The sequence below is a fragment of the Hibiscus syriacus genome, unplaced genomic scaffold (assembly GCF_006381635.1).
Source record: "Hibiscus syriacus cultivar Baekdansim isolate YM2019G1 unplaced genomic scaffold, ASM638163v2 tig00110833_pilon, whole genome shotgun sequence".
Classification (NCBI taxonomy): domain Eukaryota; kingdom Viridiplantae; phylum Streptophyta; class Magnoliopsida; order Malvales; family Malvaceae; genus Hibiscus; species Hibiscus syriacus.
The window spans coordinates 963,083-981,413 of NW_024062884.1; the positions used below are offsets into that span (position 1 = coordinate 963,083).

The 18,331-nt window shown below is 35.1% G+C and overlaps 3 protein-coding genes and 2 pseudogenes across 6 annotated transcripts; 2 read left to right on the top strand and 3 right to left on the bottom strand.

Annotated features, from left to right (window-relative positions):
* Nucleotides 1-18,331, bottom strand: part of LOC120143047 — a 56,851-nt pseudogene that overhangs the window by 33,093 nt on the left and 5,427 nt on the right.
* On the bottom strand, nt 343-10,916 carry LOC120143040 (RNA polymerase sigma factor sigF, chloroplastic-like). The gene is given in 9 exon segments (XM_039157463.1): nt 343-765; nt 930-1,130; nt 1,383-1,754; nt 1,853-2,123; nt 2,214-2,411; nt 2,522-2,643; nt 2,805-2,965; nt 3,477-3,610; nt 10,903-10,916. Coding segments are annotated over 8 exon segments (1,842 nt in total). The 5' UTR covers nt 3,571-3,610; nt 10,903-10,916.
* Nucleotides 5,076-8,415, bottom strand: LOC120143050 (serine/threonine-protein kinase PCRK1-like). 4 transcript variants are annotated; one of them, XM_039157476.1, is made up of 6 exons: nt 8,323-8,401; nt 8,047-8,181; nt 7,144-7,594; nt 6,275-6,535; nt 6,033-6,155; nt 5,076-5,724 (listed from the first exon to the last, which is right to left on the bottom strand). In XM_039157476.1, the coding sequence occupies exons 3-6, from the start codon at nt 7,522-7,524 to the stop codon at nt 5,260-5,262; spliced, it is 1,230 nt and encodes a 409-aa protein (XP_039013407.1). In that variant the 5' UTR covers nt 7,525-7,594; nt 8,047-8,181; nt 8,323-8,401; the 3' UTR covers nt 5,076-5,259. The 4 variants fall into 4 exon arrangements, with proteins under 4 accessions (XP_039013407.1, XP_039013403.1, XP_039013404.1 ...); XM_039157472.1 differs by having other exon boundaries at nt 8,047-8,415; XM_039157473.1 differs by having other exon boundaries at nt 7,144-7,603; nt 8,047-8,415.
* Nucleotides 9,893-12,071, top strand: LOC120143051 (translin-like). The gene is made up of 7 exons (XM_039157477.1): nt 9,893-10,256; nt 10,345-10,441; nt 10,544-10,659; nt 10,753-10,797; nt 11,262-11,287; nt 11,590-11,725; nt 11,823-12,071. Exons 1-7 carry the CDS (start codon nt 9,896-9,898, stop codon nt 11,912-11,914), a joined length of 873 nt encoding a protein of 290 aa, XP_039013408.1. The 5' UTR covers nt 9,893-9,895; the 3' UTR covers nt 11,915-12,071.
* LOC120143053 lies at nt 16,479-17,024 on the top strand (annotated as a pseudogene).

Below are 18,331 nucleotides of genomic sequence, written 5' to 3' on the forward strand. Positions count from 1 at the left end.
TCACCATTCTTAATGGTTTTTAGCTTTTCTAAAACTAAATGACATAATTATTTAATTAGTCCCTTAAACTCTGGTCTCAAATCAAAAATATTCTTTTCATCTCAAATTGGACTCGAACCAAATCCAATCCATCTCAAACTTAGACCAAAGTTTTCTACGAGGCTCATGGGTTTATGCAAACATTCTCGGGTTAACTCGAAATTTCTAATCTGAGATCCGAGACGTTACATCGTATAACATCGAAATTGGGTTCAAGTATTGTTAGGTGCATTCCTCTTTAATTGGTGATTAGAGAAATGTACCATATATTCGGTGGATGTAAACTCACATTCATGTATGACATTATATGCTATTAAGTAAAAGTTGTTGTTTTTTCCCAGATACATTCATATATGAACTGGTAAATCTTAGACGACAATTATCCAAAAAAATTCTATCTGGTGCCAAATTCTTGATAGTTTCAGTTAGGACAACACTTCGGAGATAAAAATCTTCATATGCATCAAGGCCTTGTTTGACTAGGCATTGCTTGAGCTTGTATAACGCCCGGCTCTCTAGCTGCCGCACCCTTTCCTTGGATAATCCGAACATATTTCCCATCTCCGAAAGAGAATTCTGTTTACTTTCTTCGATACCAAATCTTAGCCTGATTATCTTCCTTTCTTTCGGGCTCAGAATGCTTAGAAGGTTGCGCATGTGCTGCCGCATCAGTTGCTTTGCGACACTAACATCTGGGATCTCGATACCAGTATCTGCTGTTACCTCCTGCAATATTGACAAGAACAAAGATCTCCATGAGGAGATGCCTATGGTTAAACCCAAAAAACACCCTCTTGCATGAAAATATGAATGTATTTTGGCCTTTAAGATTTTTTATCAAGAAATTAGATGCTGCAACAGGGTAATCGAGCTAAAAAAGAGACCGATACCTGAAAGGTGGTATCCTGGTCAGCCCATACAGGCTGCTGCATACAAAGTGGCATCCGTGTTGAGAACAGCAACCTATCCAACTTCTGAACGGTAATTCCGACACGTCTTGCGAGTTTTTCTTTGGAAGGATGATGATTTCCTTCTTGAATGTATGATCTCTTTGCCTCCAGTACTTTACTCAAAAGTCCATATACGTTCTCCTGAAAACAAAAAATGGATCCATTGCTGGTATAATGTATCACAAATATATAAAAAATTGAGTGTCTAACTAAAACATACAATAAACTTATATGATCTCCCGAAACTCGAAGAGAGATTGTCTTATCCCATTTCATCCTGTTAGAAAAGAACAAGATAGCGATGGAGCAAAACCTATATATTTTTAAATATAATGCATGGTTCCATGTCTAGGTGGCTGTGGCATTCATCCAGCAACCATAAATTTGAATTACCGGAAAACGGATGGTTCTGGAATGTTGCATTATAGACTTTGTAATCGATTGCCTTATCCACCAGTAGGCATACGTGGCAAATCGGCATCCAACTTGTGGTTTGAACTTCTCAACACTTTTCATAAGACCCATACTTCCCTCCTGCAGCAAGTCCTGAAGGCTAAGACCACGGCTCTGATATTGTTTAGCAATGTGAACAACCATGCGCAAATTCGCATGGATCAATTTTTCCCGGCTTCTTTTTCCAGATCGAAGTTCTGCCTGCAACGCTGAACAACTTAGACTCGTGGCTTCAGCCCATTCAACCAAGGTTGGTTCACGCCCAAACTGAGATTGAAGCTTACTTTTTACTTTCACTAGTCTCTTCAAATTCTGAAGGTGTTAAACAAACCAAAAGTAAGACCTTTCCCAAACCAAACATATCCAATTTCCAAGCTTTAAAACGAAAAGGCAGGATTGAGAAAAGGCACCTGAACTTGAACGATCAATTCAGACTCTTCTTCTGCTGTCAAGAGTTGTTTTGTCTCAGGACCCCACAAAAACATTCAAAGGGGATCATTGGGATCAGAACTTTCACTCAACTTTCTTCTTACATCCTTCCTTCGTGAACTGTAAGTCTCATAAATGGAAACTTTAGCTTGCACCCTCCTTCGTTTAGATTGCCTCTCTAAACGTTTGGTTGACCTAACCGTAACTATATCCTCCTCAACTGACAAAGTAGACAAATTAGCAGACCTCAAACTGCAGCAATAGCATTAGGTATCAGTATTCAGTACTCAACAGATTACCAGAGAACACTTATCCAACTGGTAAGACAAGATAGAGATTAACCTATTAGGAGGTGAATCATCGAGATCTAATTTGTGGTCCTCAGCCAATGACGCAGCTAGTTTAGAAGCTGACAGTGCCTTCTTAGCAAGCGCGACCACATTACTTGGTTCAACATTCATAATCTCCTCAGTATCATCTGCCACAGGCTGCATATTCAAGGAAGATGATGTATTTTCCTCTAATTCCAAGTGTGTCAATCTGTGTTGAAAATAAAAAGGTAAAACTATACATGAGGATGCAATTCATCGGGTAAAGATCTAAAATTACGAGTGTCTAACACAGGAAGCAATATGTGAGATTCAGCTCACAATTGCTTTAAATTGGGCCACTGAAGCAATTGATGCTCAAATTCCAACTGGTCAAGGTTGTCGGATGCCTTCTCTTCTCGAATTGTTGGCCCATTTCCGGTCTGCAGTTTGTTCGTCTCTCCCTGCAATAGAATAAACCATTGTATCTAAGGGGTTACAACACAAAGATCTGAGAAAAGATGTCAACAAAATCAGCAGGAAACGATATTTGCCATCATACAAACACAAAAAGGTTAGTTTACATCTCGATATATGTTGTACATAGATAAAAGAAGAGTCTCACCGAGTTTGCTTTATCTTCCTTAAGGAAATGCAAGACAGGCAGCGGTATATAATCATCTCGCTGCTCTTGTGAGATAACTGATGTAGGAAAATGCCTAGCTACAGAAGTAATCGCAAGAGAAGTTGATGCAGGGGCTTCTTGCTCATGATGAAAAATCGAAACTGTATAATTGTACATATAAGAAATAAGAACTTAAGATCGTTATCTCGATGCACTTGAGAGCAAATTACATACATTCATGCATAACCACAGATACACAGTTTCATCAATCTATAAATTTCCACATAAATACACATTCTTAACAGGAATCTGGAAACTATACGAGTATAAACGACAACATATATATAAAAGGGGCTTCACATGACAGCTGATAAAAAGAGTTGAATTTATGCATCTAATTTACAAGCAGATTGACCAATGAAGTAACAGTAAGTTTCCAGTTGTACTCTTTGAATAAGCCCCATTTCCAAGAACAACGATAATTATACAAGGAACTAGAATGCCGCAAAAAGAAAATCCCAAAAAAAGATGGTATAACAAGAACAAATTTCAAACACTCTTTAAGGCGCAAACAAGTAGATTATCATTCGTGACAGAAAAAAGTAAACTGGGTACTCAGCTAATGATCAGAAACAAAAGAAAACAGGCACTGGCACAAGAAATAAATGTTACCCGAAGCAGATGACGATGAAAATAAAGGATTTTTGAGTTGGGTTCTTGGATGAATAGTTGGAGGAGAATAAAGCAAGTTCCTTGAAGCTTCCATAGATGGAAATGAAACTCTCAGTTTTCTCTAAAACATTGTGCTTGTTTCCTCTTGCCTGAGTTTGTGTGCTTTGCAGAGAACGTATGTTCAAAAGCTTTGAAGTTTTTAGATAAAGAAGAAGGTAAGCACCCACGCCTCAAATTTGGTGATGGATTGATCAAGTGGATGAGGTTAGGCCTTGTTTTGCTTGAGATGAAGAAATGGGTAAATTTTATTTTTAGTACTTAAACTACTAATTTTGATCCGTTTTAATACCTAAACTATTAATTTTTTCAAAACCACATATAAAGTTTAGTTTTTTTCATTTTAATACTATGTCGTTAAAAATTTTAGTTTTTGTTTTATTTTAGTACTATGTTCAAAATTTAACCTTAAATTTTAAAAAAATTAAAAGTTTAGGTATTAAAACAAATCAAAATTGATAGTTTAAGTATTAAATGTGTTAAATTTTTAACGACAGAATATTAAAATGAAATAAAAACTGAACAGTATGTATGATTTTGAAAAAAAATAAAAATTTATATACTAAAACGAATTAAAACTGATAATTTAGATATTAAATGTGTTTTTTACCCTAAAGAAATTTGTAATGATCCTGATGGAGATGAATAAAGCCCAAGTTTCCCTCCACTTATTAAATAATTATAATTTAAATTGCATCAAAATATGTTTTACATTCTATTTTCTTTAGGCATTATTTTGGTTTATATTCAAATAATTTTAATTTAAATTGCATCAAAATATGTTTTATTTATTTATTTATATTAAAAGGGTAAAACTCTATTTCAGGCTCAACAGCCCACATCCTACTTCTTTTAGCACTATTTTGTTTAGGGTGTAAATAAACATAGCGTCCGATGAACTATTCGTGAATCGTTCATATAATGTTCGTTTATTAAGTTAAATAAATGAGTATGAACAAAAATTTTATGTTCATTTAATAAGCGAACAAACACGAACAGAGGTTTGTTCGTTTTATTTATGTTCACGAACAAACTCAATTACAAACACATTTATTTTTTATATATATTTTTGAATATTAGTGAAGGTACATACCAAATTGAATATATGATGAAATTTGAAGTTTAAATTCTGAATCATAAGAAGTTTAAGCATTAGTTGTGTAGTTTTACCATTTCTCTATTATAACACACACAAAAAAACCTTTTATTCTAAACAAATATGTTCACGAACGATAAATGAATGTTAAACGAATATGTTCACGAATGCATGTTCATGAACATATTCACAAACACATTCAAAAACGTTAAATAAACGAGCACGAACAACTTCAAAAATAAATAAACAAACACAAATACGATACTAAAAAATTAAACGAGCATGAACCGAACATGAACACCTTCAAAAATAAACAAACTAACACGAACACAATCTTATTCGTTCAAGCTCAGTTCATTTACACGCCTAATTTTGTCCCACTATACAAATAATAATGTACAATGGTTTCCCACAATAAGTTGCAATATCTGAAAGCTTTTTCATATCTCAGAACCATTTTCCACCTGTATAATTGTATAGGACATCCGATCGCATTGCTCACTCGACTTCATGCTAAACCCCTTCGATCCGCTATCGAGTTTTCTTCGAAGTTACATCTATCTAACCAACTGAAATGGCTGCAGTTGTGGTTTGTTTAAAATCTTCACTGTTAACATGTTGTACAAACTCTTAACCACCTCTGGAATCTATAATCCTCCTCTTATGTTTCCTTTCGGTTGCCCTAGAGGCATCAACAGATGGTGTAACCTTCAATGGCGGTTCGGGACCTATGGCTCCTGCTGATGCCTCCACAATCTGGTTCACCATTTCCAACACCTCACTCATCTTGGGGCGTGACTTCGGGTTTCTGACTATGCATCGGTTGGCCACGATCGCAAGCTTTTGAGCAGACTTGAGTTGGTATTTCCCTTTCAGTTTAGGGTCCAGTATCAGCTCGAACTTCTTTGCTTTTGATAGGTATGGCTTCACCCATTCCAAGAGCTTTTGCTCACTCTTGGGGAGGTTTTTGTCGAAAGGGCGCCTGCCTGTGATGAGTTCATAGAGGAATACCCCATAGCTCCAGACATCGATCTTGCACGTGAGACGTCCCGTCTGGACATATTCAGGAGCCGCGTACCCCATTGTTCCAACAACCTGTCAACGAAAAACAGTTTGGTACTTGTAAACAGATTGATGGATATAGATACAGAAAGCAAAACTGTTTCTTTCTCATGTAATTATAGATGAACCTATCGAGTTTTCATCGAGTAACTAAGGCCAAGTTCCGCATCGAATGAGGTCGAAACCATTCACTTGTTTCAAATGTTCCGAGTGAGTGCATATAAACAACATGCATAGTAATTAAACGTACAACTGATCACTGGATATTTGAGTAGGAAAGATGAACATTGATGAAAAGGGTTTGCTTCAAGTAATAGATTGATCATTTTGCCTGAACATACCGCTGTTGAGACATGAGTTAAACCTTCCGAAGGGCCCAACCTGGCTAATCCGAAGTCCGATAGTTTTGCCCTCCATTGATCATCCAGAAGGATATTAGAAGACTTAAAATCCCTGAAGATGATCTGTAGTCAAATGTGATGAAGGAAACGTATAATAGCCCGGAGAATTTTCGGTAACTTTCATCGAAATGAATATGTCAAGAAAATTGGAATACTGAAATGGAAGCATGGTAGTATTATACCTGGAAATGCATCCCTTCGTGTAGGTATGCTAGCCCTCGAGCGGTGTCTTGGGCTATTTTCAATCTCATCCCCCACGAAAGAGTTGTCTCCGACTCCTCGGACAAAAGATTTTCCACACTTCCATTGGGCATATACTCGTATATCAAAAGCCTCTGGATTCCTCTTTCATCATCTTCAGCACAGTAGCCCACTAGCTTTACCAGATTAGGATGCTCAACCACACCAAGGAGATTTACTTCTGTCACCCATTCCTTGTGGCCCTGTCAATTAACATGTAGAACGCTAAGTTCATAAACATTAGCGATTGGCATAAAGATCACATGAGCCATTCTATTTTCGCTTTTTTTTTTTTGCTCTCGGTATAAAGATGTCTACAGGATGCGATAAGCGAATGGGTTGCAAATGTTCGGATTTGAACCCCTACCTTCTAGCTGCCACATCTTAAAGGTAGAAAATCAATATGCAGCAATAACAACAGCATAGCAAATGCAGTCAGGATTTTCCAAAGATATATGCACTTCTGATAGCAGTGTTACACCCTTACTGGGACGTAGTACTGAAACATTACTTTCGATTAGCACTTGATCGAATTCATTGAGTGATTAAAGCCATGGCAGATACAAAACAATCTTTCAGGCCAAACCAAGCAGATTTTTGTCAACATGCAATATCACTTAAGTATAAAAACTTGGATGGAACCTAATTTCCAACAGGATCAAATCACATGAATATGCATATGATATAAAAAGCTTCCCGTCGTATAAACTCGCAATGATCTCCGTCTATGGCATTTCAAAAGGTAATAAACATAAGGCAATTTAATTCAGAAGAGAAAATTTCAATATGTTGTCATTTCAATGAGACTTGCCTGCAACCCCCGTCTACCAAGTTGTTTCACTGCTACTTCGATCTTTTTCGATGCATCATCGGGACTCTTGATAACCCCCTTGTAAACGCAACCAAATCCACCCTCTCCGACCATGGCAGAGCGGCTAAAATTCTTGGTGGCGGATTTAAGATCAGAAACTGAGAACACCCTTAGATTGTTTGGTCCTCGAGACATGCTAGGGAAAGAGGACCTCCTAATGGACTCAGTGCTGAGTCTTGATACATTTTGAGAGTCTATTGCAGATCCAGACCGCCCTATTCCTCGATCAGTGAATGTGGAATTCATAGATCGAGTTGAAATTGGTGTAGGGGTCTTCGGTTCATCCTGTTTTCCCCACCCCGGAATTTTAAAACACCTCATAGCCTCAAAGAATTAAAATACAATGAATTCCAGTGCAGATCCAGATGTGATGAGGCACAAAACAGACTACCTACAAAAACTGCAAAGTCGAGCTAAACACAAGGAATAACCATGATTTCTTACATGCCAATAAGAAAAAAATTGCCATGAAACAACACAGATCAAGGATAACTCAATTTCACATTTCCAATCATGGTGAAGATTTGAAAAAAATGCACAAGTCTATGGAAAACTAGATTAAACAAATTACTTCCCAGAATTATATCATATATAATGATGATGCAAAAGAAAGCAAAACCCCAAAAAAGGTTCTAAATTCTAACATCTCCAAGGAACCTATATCTTCAGCCTTAGCCTTAGAGATCCATCACGTTTCCATTTCCAAACACTGGCTTTTGGACCATAATCCACAAGGGGAAAGAAATAAGGATTTTGTTTCTTATATTAGTAAGAGTAATCATTGCTAAATGTGAAAACTCTGGATATATTAAAAAAAACTGAAGAAAATTTTATCGAGCTCACCTTCAATTCTCTTGTTTGGGGGAGGTAAGAATTAGGCTACAAAGCTTGAAGAAAAGAAAATATCCCAAATTCAAGGATTTTAAGAGAAACCCATTGGTTCAATGGCCCCCAAAAGACCTCCAAAAGCTTTGAATTCTGGAAGAACAGTGTTCAACTCTATAAAAGAAGTCGATACACAGCAGGCCAAGCAGCGGGGGCATCAACCAACAAGTCATCAGACCAAGCAAATTTTAAAAAGAAAAAGGGAGAAAATTTGACATAGAAGTTTAACTAAACCTGCTAAAATTTTCAACACTGAACTATTTGAAGAAAAAAAGTGCTCAAATGTGAAAAGGTGCATTGAATATGAGATAAAAAAAATTAAAAATGCAAAAGAAAAAGGCGTTGATTTGAAGAAAAGTCTTTGTTTCGTGATCGATACGATGGAGACTTCATCAAAGTCAAGCAAATCTTTAAAAATACGCTTCTTTAGGCTCTTAACTACATTATCTTCACAATTTCGTGTCATTTTTCGTTCATTTACAGGTGCAGTGAACTACATCGTCATCGATACGGTGTAAATTTTTACGATAGCATCACGTCACCCTCACCCATGCTGAAAAAGATCGATTCCAGTCAATTAATTGGATCATTTTCATTGAATTGAGAATCTGTGTTTGTTCTTTTGATACATATTATAAAACCCACAAAAATTTTCCAATGAAAAATTCGATTGAACAGATAAAAACCAGTAAATTTGGAATATCCATACATTTTCTCAAGTCTTCGTTCTCTCTGTTTCAAAAGAATCATCTCTTTGAAAACTAAGGATGGGCATTGGTCGGGTTGGGTCGGGTTTTTGGTCCACCCGATCTGACCCGAGAAGAAGGGGACCTCCACTCGTGACCCGATTCGATTCGACGAAATTAATTTTTCACCAGATCCGATCCGACCCGAAATAATAAAAAAATTATTTTTATTCAATAAAAACAATGACTAAATTGAAAAAAATAATATATAGAGGGATATTATTGTAATTATTCCTAAATATATAGGGTAAAATTATATATTTTTCCGGGTCGGGTCGGATTTTTTTCAACTTAAACCCGACCCGACCCAAACACCACATAAAAAAAACCCAACCCGAACTTGAAATATTTTTAGAAAAATCCGAATCGATCGAGTCGAAACCCGCCGGGTTCGGATTAGATGCCCATCCCTATTGAAAACCATGGTTTCATGCAATCGAATGCCATGTTGGCCTCTCTCTGGGAACTGTGTAATTTAACCTTTGTAAAGTATATCGTCTTTACGATGTTTTTGGACTTTTGGTGTAATTTTTTTTATTATATTTAATGTTTGAAATTGTCGGATTGATCCCATTTTGTGTGACGGTGCCTTAAATATTTATGTACTTGCTCAGTAAGCTATTGCTGATCGTACATCATTCTACTTTCAAAATAAAAAATAATTATGTTTTGAGTTATATATTTATATAATATATTTAAAAAAATAATATTATACGCATTATAATTAAGATATTAATAAGTTATTAAAACACTATAAAAATTTACAAAATATTATCAAAATATTAAATAATTTCTAAAATAAAAATATTTAACAAATTTATTCCACAATAATTAATCATCTAGTTAAAAATAGACAATAAATAATAAAATTCGTTATTTCAGTTTAATTAAAATTAAAAATTATCTAAAATATTATTTTCCATGATCGAGAAAAACACTATTATTAATAATATTAAAATATTCTTATTTTTCAATTTTCATTTTCGTCCACAATATTTAACCAACGAAACCTACACCGCACCGCATAGGTAAAAAGGCCAAAATAGGGGCAGTTACAAATTATGAAATCAGCGTTTCGAAACGCTTACTGCTTTACTCTCTCTCGCTACTCCTTAAACCCTAACCCCTCAATCCTTCACTTCATTCCCTATTCTCGTTCGTTTCCTTCGCCTGTTTCCAAAAGCATTCCTCCTCGTTCCCCTCTCTGCCTTGCTCTCTTTTCCACTACCATGGCCGGCGGGGATTCCGAGTCGCCGCTAACCTCTCCTTCTCTGGAGCAGCAGTTCGAGAAGTTCCGAGTCCAGCTAGAAGATTCTGGTAGCTTACTTGAACGCATACGCGCCGTCGTTATGGAAATTGAGTCGGCCACTCGACTCATGCAAGCTAGCCTCCTCCTCGTTCACCAGTCTAAACCAATTCCCCGTAACATTCTTCTTTTTCTTCTTCTTTTATTTTATTTTATTTAAATGAATTTTTGAATATTACTCATTTGCAATTTTATGCATGATAGAGGTTTTAGAGAAGGCAAATGCTCAGATTAATGTTCTAAAGGATCTTTACAGCAAACTTGCTGAAGTTGTTAGGGAATGCCCTGGACAGTATTACAGGTGAGATTGACTTAAGGTTTTGGTGAATTTCAAGTTTTTATTTTATGCGGAATATTTTTTGATATTTTTACTTTTTCCTTTTATGGTATTTGGTGTGTTTAGATATCATGGGGATTGGAGGAGTGAAACTCAAATGGTAGTTTCTTTGCTTGCCTTTATGCATTGGTTGGAAACTGGAAATCTGCTCTTGCATACCGAAGCTGAGGAAACACTGGGATGTATGTTTCGATAACTCATATTTCTTCTGTTGTTTGCGACTAATTTCTGTCTTTTCTAATGAATTTAATTGAGAAAATTGGTTGTTTTGGCAGTGAATGATTCGGATTTTGCTTTAGATCTGGAGGATTATCTTGTCGGTAAGAGTTGAAAGTTTCTTTCTTCGAAGATGTTGCTGAATTTTATCATCTAATGGGTGTTTGATCTGTAGTCTTTTAATCTTTCAAAGCTTTAGTTTCCTTAACTAGCCTCAAGTATTCTAGTTATTGAATTGAAGTAAATGTGGTTGACTAAATAAGTAGGCAGGATGAACTTCCTTTTACATTCTAATGCCTTATTGTCTATCTTGTAATGAAGTCTGTCTTGTAATAGTGATTTATACTTGTATAGTTGTATTAAAATATTCTGAAGGTATTCAATCCTGGTTACATTTATTGATGAACTAAATGGAGCATTCTTGGTTCTTCATTTTTCTCGGCTACCGTTTTTCTTTGGTTTGTGTCAAGAAAAGTGACATGACATTTATTTGGCATCTGAATAAAGGGGTTATTATTTTTCTGGCAATTGAGTATACTGATCTGGGAATGTTTTTCCCATCATGCAGGTATTTGTTTCATGTCAAATGAATTGGTAAGAACTATGTCAGCAACTTGCTGTCTCAGACTTTCTGAACTGGGAAATGCTCTCTTGCTGCTCTATTCTTCACATGTTTTTTTAGTCCGGTGTTTGCTGTTTGTTAAACTACAAATTACAGTTAACTTGTTAGAATGTATGCGATAATTCCAAGTGAAACATTATGGAAATTGAATAACTAGGGGAATGCGGCTCTCTGATGATGTAGTTGACGATTTTCTAGTTTTCTACCATTAAAGTAATTGGAAAAATGTGGGAAAAAGCCGTAACACGTCACGCATTCTGTTTCACTTTTCCAGCCAAGATATGTTGTGAACCAAGTGACTGCTGGTGACTATGATTGCCCAAGAAAGGTGTTGAGGTTCTTGACAGATCTTCATGCAGCCTTCCGGATGCTTAATCTCCGAAATGATTTCCTGCGAAAGAAATTTGATAGTAAGCTTAATCTTCTTATTGTGCTTAGAGAATCTGGTGTTTCAAGAAACCTCTTGTTATAGAATGAGTTTTTTTTAATGCCTTCTTATTACTGTAGGTATGAAGTATGACCTAAAAAGAGTTGAAGAGGTCTATTATGACGTGAAGATTCGAGGCTTGGCAACCACTGGCGATTCTGTAGGTGATTAAGGAATCCAAAAGATATGATAGTTTGCAAAAGTGGTATGTAGAACTATTAGATTCACTCTTTCGTTTTCTCAACTACAATTTCTTAGGGTAGTTTGTGATGCTTCACTGCGTGGTTTAAAGCCAAATTTTGGTACCTAGACAAGGAAGGCTAAATAAAAAGTTGTACTGAAAGCATATATGATAGTCGTTTTCCTTTTCAAACTGTTTATTCGAAGTGCTTTTCTGCGATTCCATCATAAATTGTTGCCTCTTTACTGCATTTTGGGTCAGTCTTTATGGCTTAACTTGCAAAATGCAATATGTGATACACTAGCCTTTCATTGTTAAGCTTGGTATTCCACATATAATATTGGCAAAAGGGTAACTTTTGCCCATGTAGTAGACCAAATTTATCACTTTCACCCCTATCATATTTTCATATCAATTTAGCCTTCGAAGTTGTTCAATTGCATCATTCTATAACCCTGCCCCTAACTTAAAACCTTAAATTACAAATCCTAAACCATAATCCCATGACCTTTAAACCCTAACACTAACTTAGGATTTATAATTTAGGGTTTTAAGTTAAGGGAAAGGTATAGAATGATGCAATCAAACAACTTTTAGGGCTAAATTGATGCGAAAATACGATAGGGACGAAAATGATAAATTTGGTCTACAATATGGGCAAAGGTGACCCTTAAGCCTATAATATTGTCTCCCCAGTCACATGAATTCATGATAATACTCTCATCTTATTTTACCTTGTTTTTAGGCTATATAAGTGGAGATGTAGGTTTCAGTTAGTACGTGTGTGTATATATATATATATATATATATATATATATATATATATATATATATATATATGTTCGTTTCATATGTTCATATTCACTTTGATATGAACTAAAGTGTTAATAAGTAATCGACTGAATCAATCTATGTTGTCTCGTATTCACTTGTTTTAATCTATACCATTATCAAATTCCTAATAGTGCAATTATTAAAATATTATTTGAGTGGTGACACCAGTTCGGTAGGTAAATATACAAGAATCATATTAAAAAGAAGGGTAAACTACGCATTTAGTACCTAACATTTAGTTTTTATTTTATTTTAGCACTTCATTGTTAAAAACTTAACGTGTAGTACTTAAACTACCAGTTTTGATTCGTTTTTATATCTAAATTTTTAGTTTTTTTAAAACTTAACGTTAAATTTTGAACAGGTTTTTAGAATAAAACAAAAATTAAACTTTAGGTATGATTTTAAAAAAATTGAAAGTTTAAATATTCAAACGGATTAAAACCGATATTTGAGGTACTAACTGTGTAATTTACTCAAAAGAAACCATATGTTATAGGTTATGTTAGCAATTTAATTTTAGGTAAAATACACTGGTGATCCCTTTTGGTTTTGGTTTGTCTTATTTTGTCGCTCATTTTGAAAAATTTACATTCTAGTTTGTTGGTTGATTTGATACGTTAATAAAAATGATTAAATTTTAAGTTGACCCCTTAATTTGACATAGAATGACCCTAAATTTTAGATATAGTACTGATTTAACTTTTGAATTTTAGATAAGATATCAATTTGACTTTTAAATTCATTCGAAGTCCCCTGACAACCGTCAGTTTTTTTTTATCAGTGACGAGTCTTTGATCTCAAAATATTCATTTTACTCATTTATTACTTTCTGAACACTAATTTAGTATTTTGTTTCACTAAAAATACCCCATTCTCTACAAACTTATTCTATAGCTTATAAACTCATTATAGAACCCTAAACGGTCCAAAATGTATAGGAATTCGAGGTTTCGACAAGAAACCCATACTACTGCAATTCCGAAGACATAAATTAACTGCAATTTTAGGGTTCAAGAAGTCTTACCTATTATGCTGTATCGCAGGACGAGTAACAAGCCTCGTCAACATATTCCAGATCAAACCTCCCGTCGTTGAGCATCAATGGAACACCATGGCCATAATATCCTAAGATCCACCTCTCACATTAAGATGGCCATTAAACTTGTAGTTTTTACTGCACCGTTGAACAAGGTCTCTGGTTAGGCATTTCAACTTTGTACGTAATCGCCGATACCTCCAAAATCCTCGTTCCCAGGAGGAACGCTGCCCATACGTGGCCCAAAAGCATGCATCTTTAGCAACCATCATCAAGAGCCTTTGACCAAGCCAAGCACGTGTAGAAGAGTTTGAAGGATTCTAGAATAAGTTTGTAGAATTAAGGGTATTTCTTTTTATGAAATAGACATTTAATTCGAGATAAAATGAGTGAATTGAAAACTTTAGGGTTCAACAGTTGATGGTGATTAGTGAGAGTGATAAATGACAGTCGACAATGAAAATCGACGGTGCTGTACTAGGTCATTTTCATGTTGTATTTGTTGTATCGAACTTTCCATTTTTAATATATATGAAATTAGTTGTTCGAGTACTATTTTCCTCCTTCCGCTATTCGATAGAATGCTTCGGCATCTAACTAATATGAAGAGGATTTTTAACGAGACTCCTTTCATTTAAGAAAAAGTCTAAATTTTAAAGATTAAATAGATATTTGATCTAAAATTTAAGATTAAACTAATATTTTACATATAAAATTCAATTAAATATAACTATTTCTATTAACACGTCACATCTTTAAGCTCATTAAAATTAATGATTAAGTGATCATAACGTAATTTTTTTTTCAAAAATTATGACTAAAATAACATAAACAAAAAATAAAAGGATCACCATTGTAATGTACCTTTTATTTTTTATTATAATAATATTATTTTCCATGTATCACTCATTTTTTAGTTCTTCCTAATTTGTTTATTAATGTCATTGATTAATGTCATTGTTTTATAACAAATCAGTTACTTAATGTTAACAATCGTTATTGGACATTACCCGATTGACCTGACACCAGAGATCTACATTGCGATCGTATTTTTTATCTCGTTATGTTTATCACAATTACAAACATAACCAAAATAAAATAAAATATAAGTCGCTACACTCACTACATGTCTCGCCCAATAACAATTGTTAAAATCAAGTAACCGATTTGTTATAAATAGTTGTTAGCATTAATAATCAAATCGTTAATTTTAAAATATCAATGTAAAGAAAACAGTGATAATTTAATCACTGTAGTTTACCAATAAAAATCTTTTGTAATACTACTTTTACTGTGTGATTGGAGTTATTAACCCATACATCTAGGGTTATTTTGCAATCTACGATAAATACTACATTACAGGAGAACTCGTCACCTGAGTTCTAAGAAAAAAATATTTTTTTAATCAAAATTTTCGTCCTGGTATAATAAATTCTAATAAATTATATTTTATTGAAACTCGTCAGTTAAAGGTGACGAGTTCGAATAAAAAATATATATCTCTTGCAATTGGGCGATATATTCCTCCATGGAGCTCCATGAATCAAGAAAAGTAAAAAAGCCCGAAGAGGAAGGGAAAACAAAAGAAGGGTTGAAAAGAAAAATCTTTTCAACTTGTTGCTTCCAATTGGGAAGCATGGGAGAAGCCATGGAAGCTAGTTGAAGAGGAATTAAAAAATGGCTACCATATAAATAAATATATATTAAAAGAGAAGGCAAATGGAGACTGACCAGGCCAGCTAAGAGAACCAGAAGAATGCAGGAAGAGCAGAGGCCTGAAAAGAAACTGAGGACCAACAGAGGAGGGATGTCCAATCAAATCATTGATTCATACGAGTGTGGTTAGAAGTGTGACCGACATACCTGTTTAAGTCCAATCAAACTAGGAAATTATATGTATACTACAAAATATAACCATTAGATGAATGCACATAGATACAAGGGTGCAAAATATGATACAAGTGATCTCAATAATTGAGGTCTTAGATTCGAACACCGTATATACAGGAATGTATAAACGTTTATTATCAAATAATTGATGGTTTTTGAACAGATATTACAACAGAGACTATCATTAGATATGATTATATGAATCAATGAAAAGCTCCTCTCTAATCTCTTAGAAGTCTGGGTTTGAGGCAAGCATCATGCATGTTTAATATTTTACGATATCCATTAATGGTAGCTACTACTACTAACAGTTGCATATACATCAAGAAACTGAAAGTGGGGGAATCGCACTTTGCCCAAGAAGCTCATCCCATCCCTCTTTCATATCTTATCTTTTTCACACTCTCGACTTGTGGGGTCTTAACTTCGAAAGATCACCGATCAAGCACCATCCTCTCTCTCTCTCTCTCTCTCTCTCTCTCTCTCTCTCTCGGTTCATGTCTGACCTTAGAAGCATTAAATTCGTATAGCCTTTTCATATCATGAGATGCATGTTCGTACACTTTCGTATCAAGACACCAACTGCTATAAAAAGGAAAGATATACCATCTGAATATTCATACATGAAAATCTACCTAGCCTCTGAGGCCTTAGCTACCATTATGTCAACCAATTAATGAATCAGTCTCTATCTCTATTTCTTTCAGTTCCACCACCCAAATCTGCATTTCAGATTATTCGCAAGTTCTTTTTTCCTCCCATCTACTGTCTATGTTGGCATATTACTAGGCAATGAAGGGGAAATTTGTAAAGGCATGCATTACCAAATGGAGGAAGATGGGGAGTAATAAAGTCATAACTTGTAGCAGTTGTGAATTCTGTTCCGAGTGGACGAAGTGGCCTAGTTAAATGCATGAAGAGGGCTCAATCCCAAGAGATGTACCGAAAGGTCACTTACTAGTATATATTTGTGAAAACCATAAGAGGTTTGTGATTAAACTCAACATGCTCAAGCACCCACTGTTCAAGGCATTGCTAGATCGAGCTCGGGACGAATATGATTTTACCACTGACTCCAAACTCTGCATTCCTTGTGATGAAAGCCTCTTCCTCGATGTTGTTCGCTGTGCTAGCTCTCCTCAAGATTGAATACTCTCCCTGGCGTCTAAATGAATTTATGCTACAAACTTGATTGATTCACAAGGTTTGGTTTCGAGTACAATAAGAATGATAATATATAGTATACTTAGTGGATTTTTGTAACATAAATTCTAATTGTAACTCCATTGGAAAATATTGACTTCCAGTTTGCACTATTGTAAGTTCTGTTTCTAAGGGCCTCAAACCCAGTTAAACACACAGATCAACACTGAACAAGAAGCCAGACCAGAGCCTACCAGTTCTAACCTTCACCTTACATGGAAACTTAAAACAGTAATATCAGCAAATTAATGTATAAAACATGTTTACTCGGATTCGAGTGTATCATATATAAATATGTCCAACACATGTACGTTCAATTTTTTTCCAAGTTTTTATTTGCAGGACTTAGAAAACCATACCTCTATCTGCATGTACAAATATGTTCTAGACATAAATGTCGAACATGAGTGTTTCAAACAAAATGAAGTGTCAGAACAATATAATATAGTATAGAGCTGTAAGGTTAGGTTTATATAACTATCAAAGAAAATTACCCCGGACAACGGAGATGCAATTAGTTCTTTAATCTCCTCGAGCCCATCTCAAGGGCAGTGTCCATCATGTTTACCTGTAAAGGTAAAGCATGCTTCAACTAGTATGTGCACACAAAAAAGCAGAAACTTATGAACAAGAATCCGACATTTTAATGCATATAATAACTTGCCATTATGCTGCACCGTGCACATTTTAATGCATTTTCAAAAAAATTATTCACACTGACCATAATCTCTAGTAGCTTTTTGCACATTCCCAGGTCAGTGTGCTTTTCATTGAATCAACGTCAAGTAATTCGATATCCAACCAAACAATCATATAGCAAAAATAAACAACCAAAAGAGAACCAGATTCAAGGGGCAGTGATAGAATTGACATCTTAGAAGTACAGGAACAGTTGTGAAATGATAAAACCTTTCAAACATTGAGCTACGAATCATACATCAATTGACATGTAGCCTATTCTTCATATCGCAATAACATACTTGCACACGTGTCCCAAGAATATTGACAAAATAGTGTTTCCCAGTCCCACAAGGAACAAAGAAAAGTTGTTTACAATCACTGCATAGCATAGTACAAGAATCTTAAGAATGACAAAATACAATCAAATATACTGCATTGAATCTGGAAACACTAATCAAAGAACCTTCAGATGAATGTGGATGGGGCTGTTTGCTGTGTTGGGATGATGGCTGGTATAGGAGGAATTCTCAGGGATTGGAATCAGGTTACTCTTCTTTCATTCTCTGAAAGTGTCGGGCCTACCACACCTATTCTAGCAGAACTAAAAGCTATCAAAAAAGGCATTGACATCTTTGTTTCTTCAGATAGGGTGTTGAAGGGCAGGCTAATTATCGAATGCGACTCAAAGATAGCAGTGGATTGGATCATTAATCAAGTTTCTGCCCCTGTTTTTCTGTCTAATTTTGTTAAGGAAATTGTGG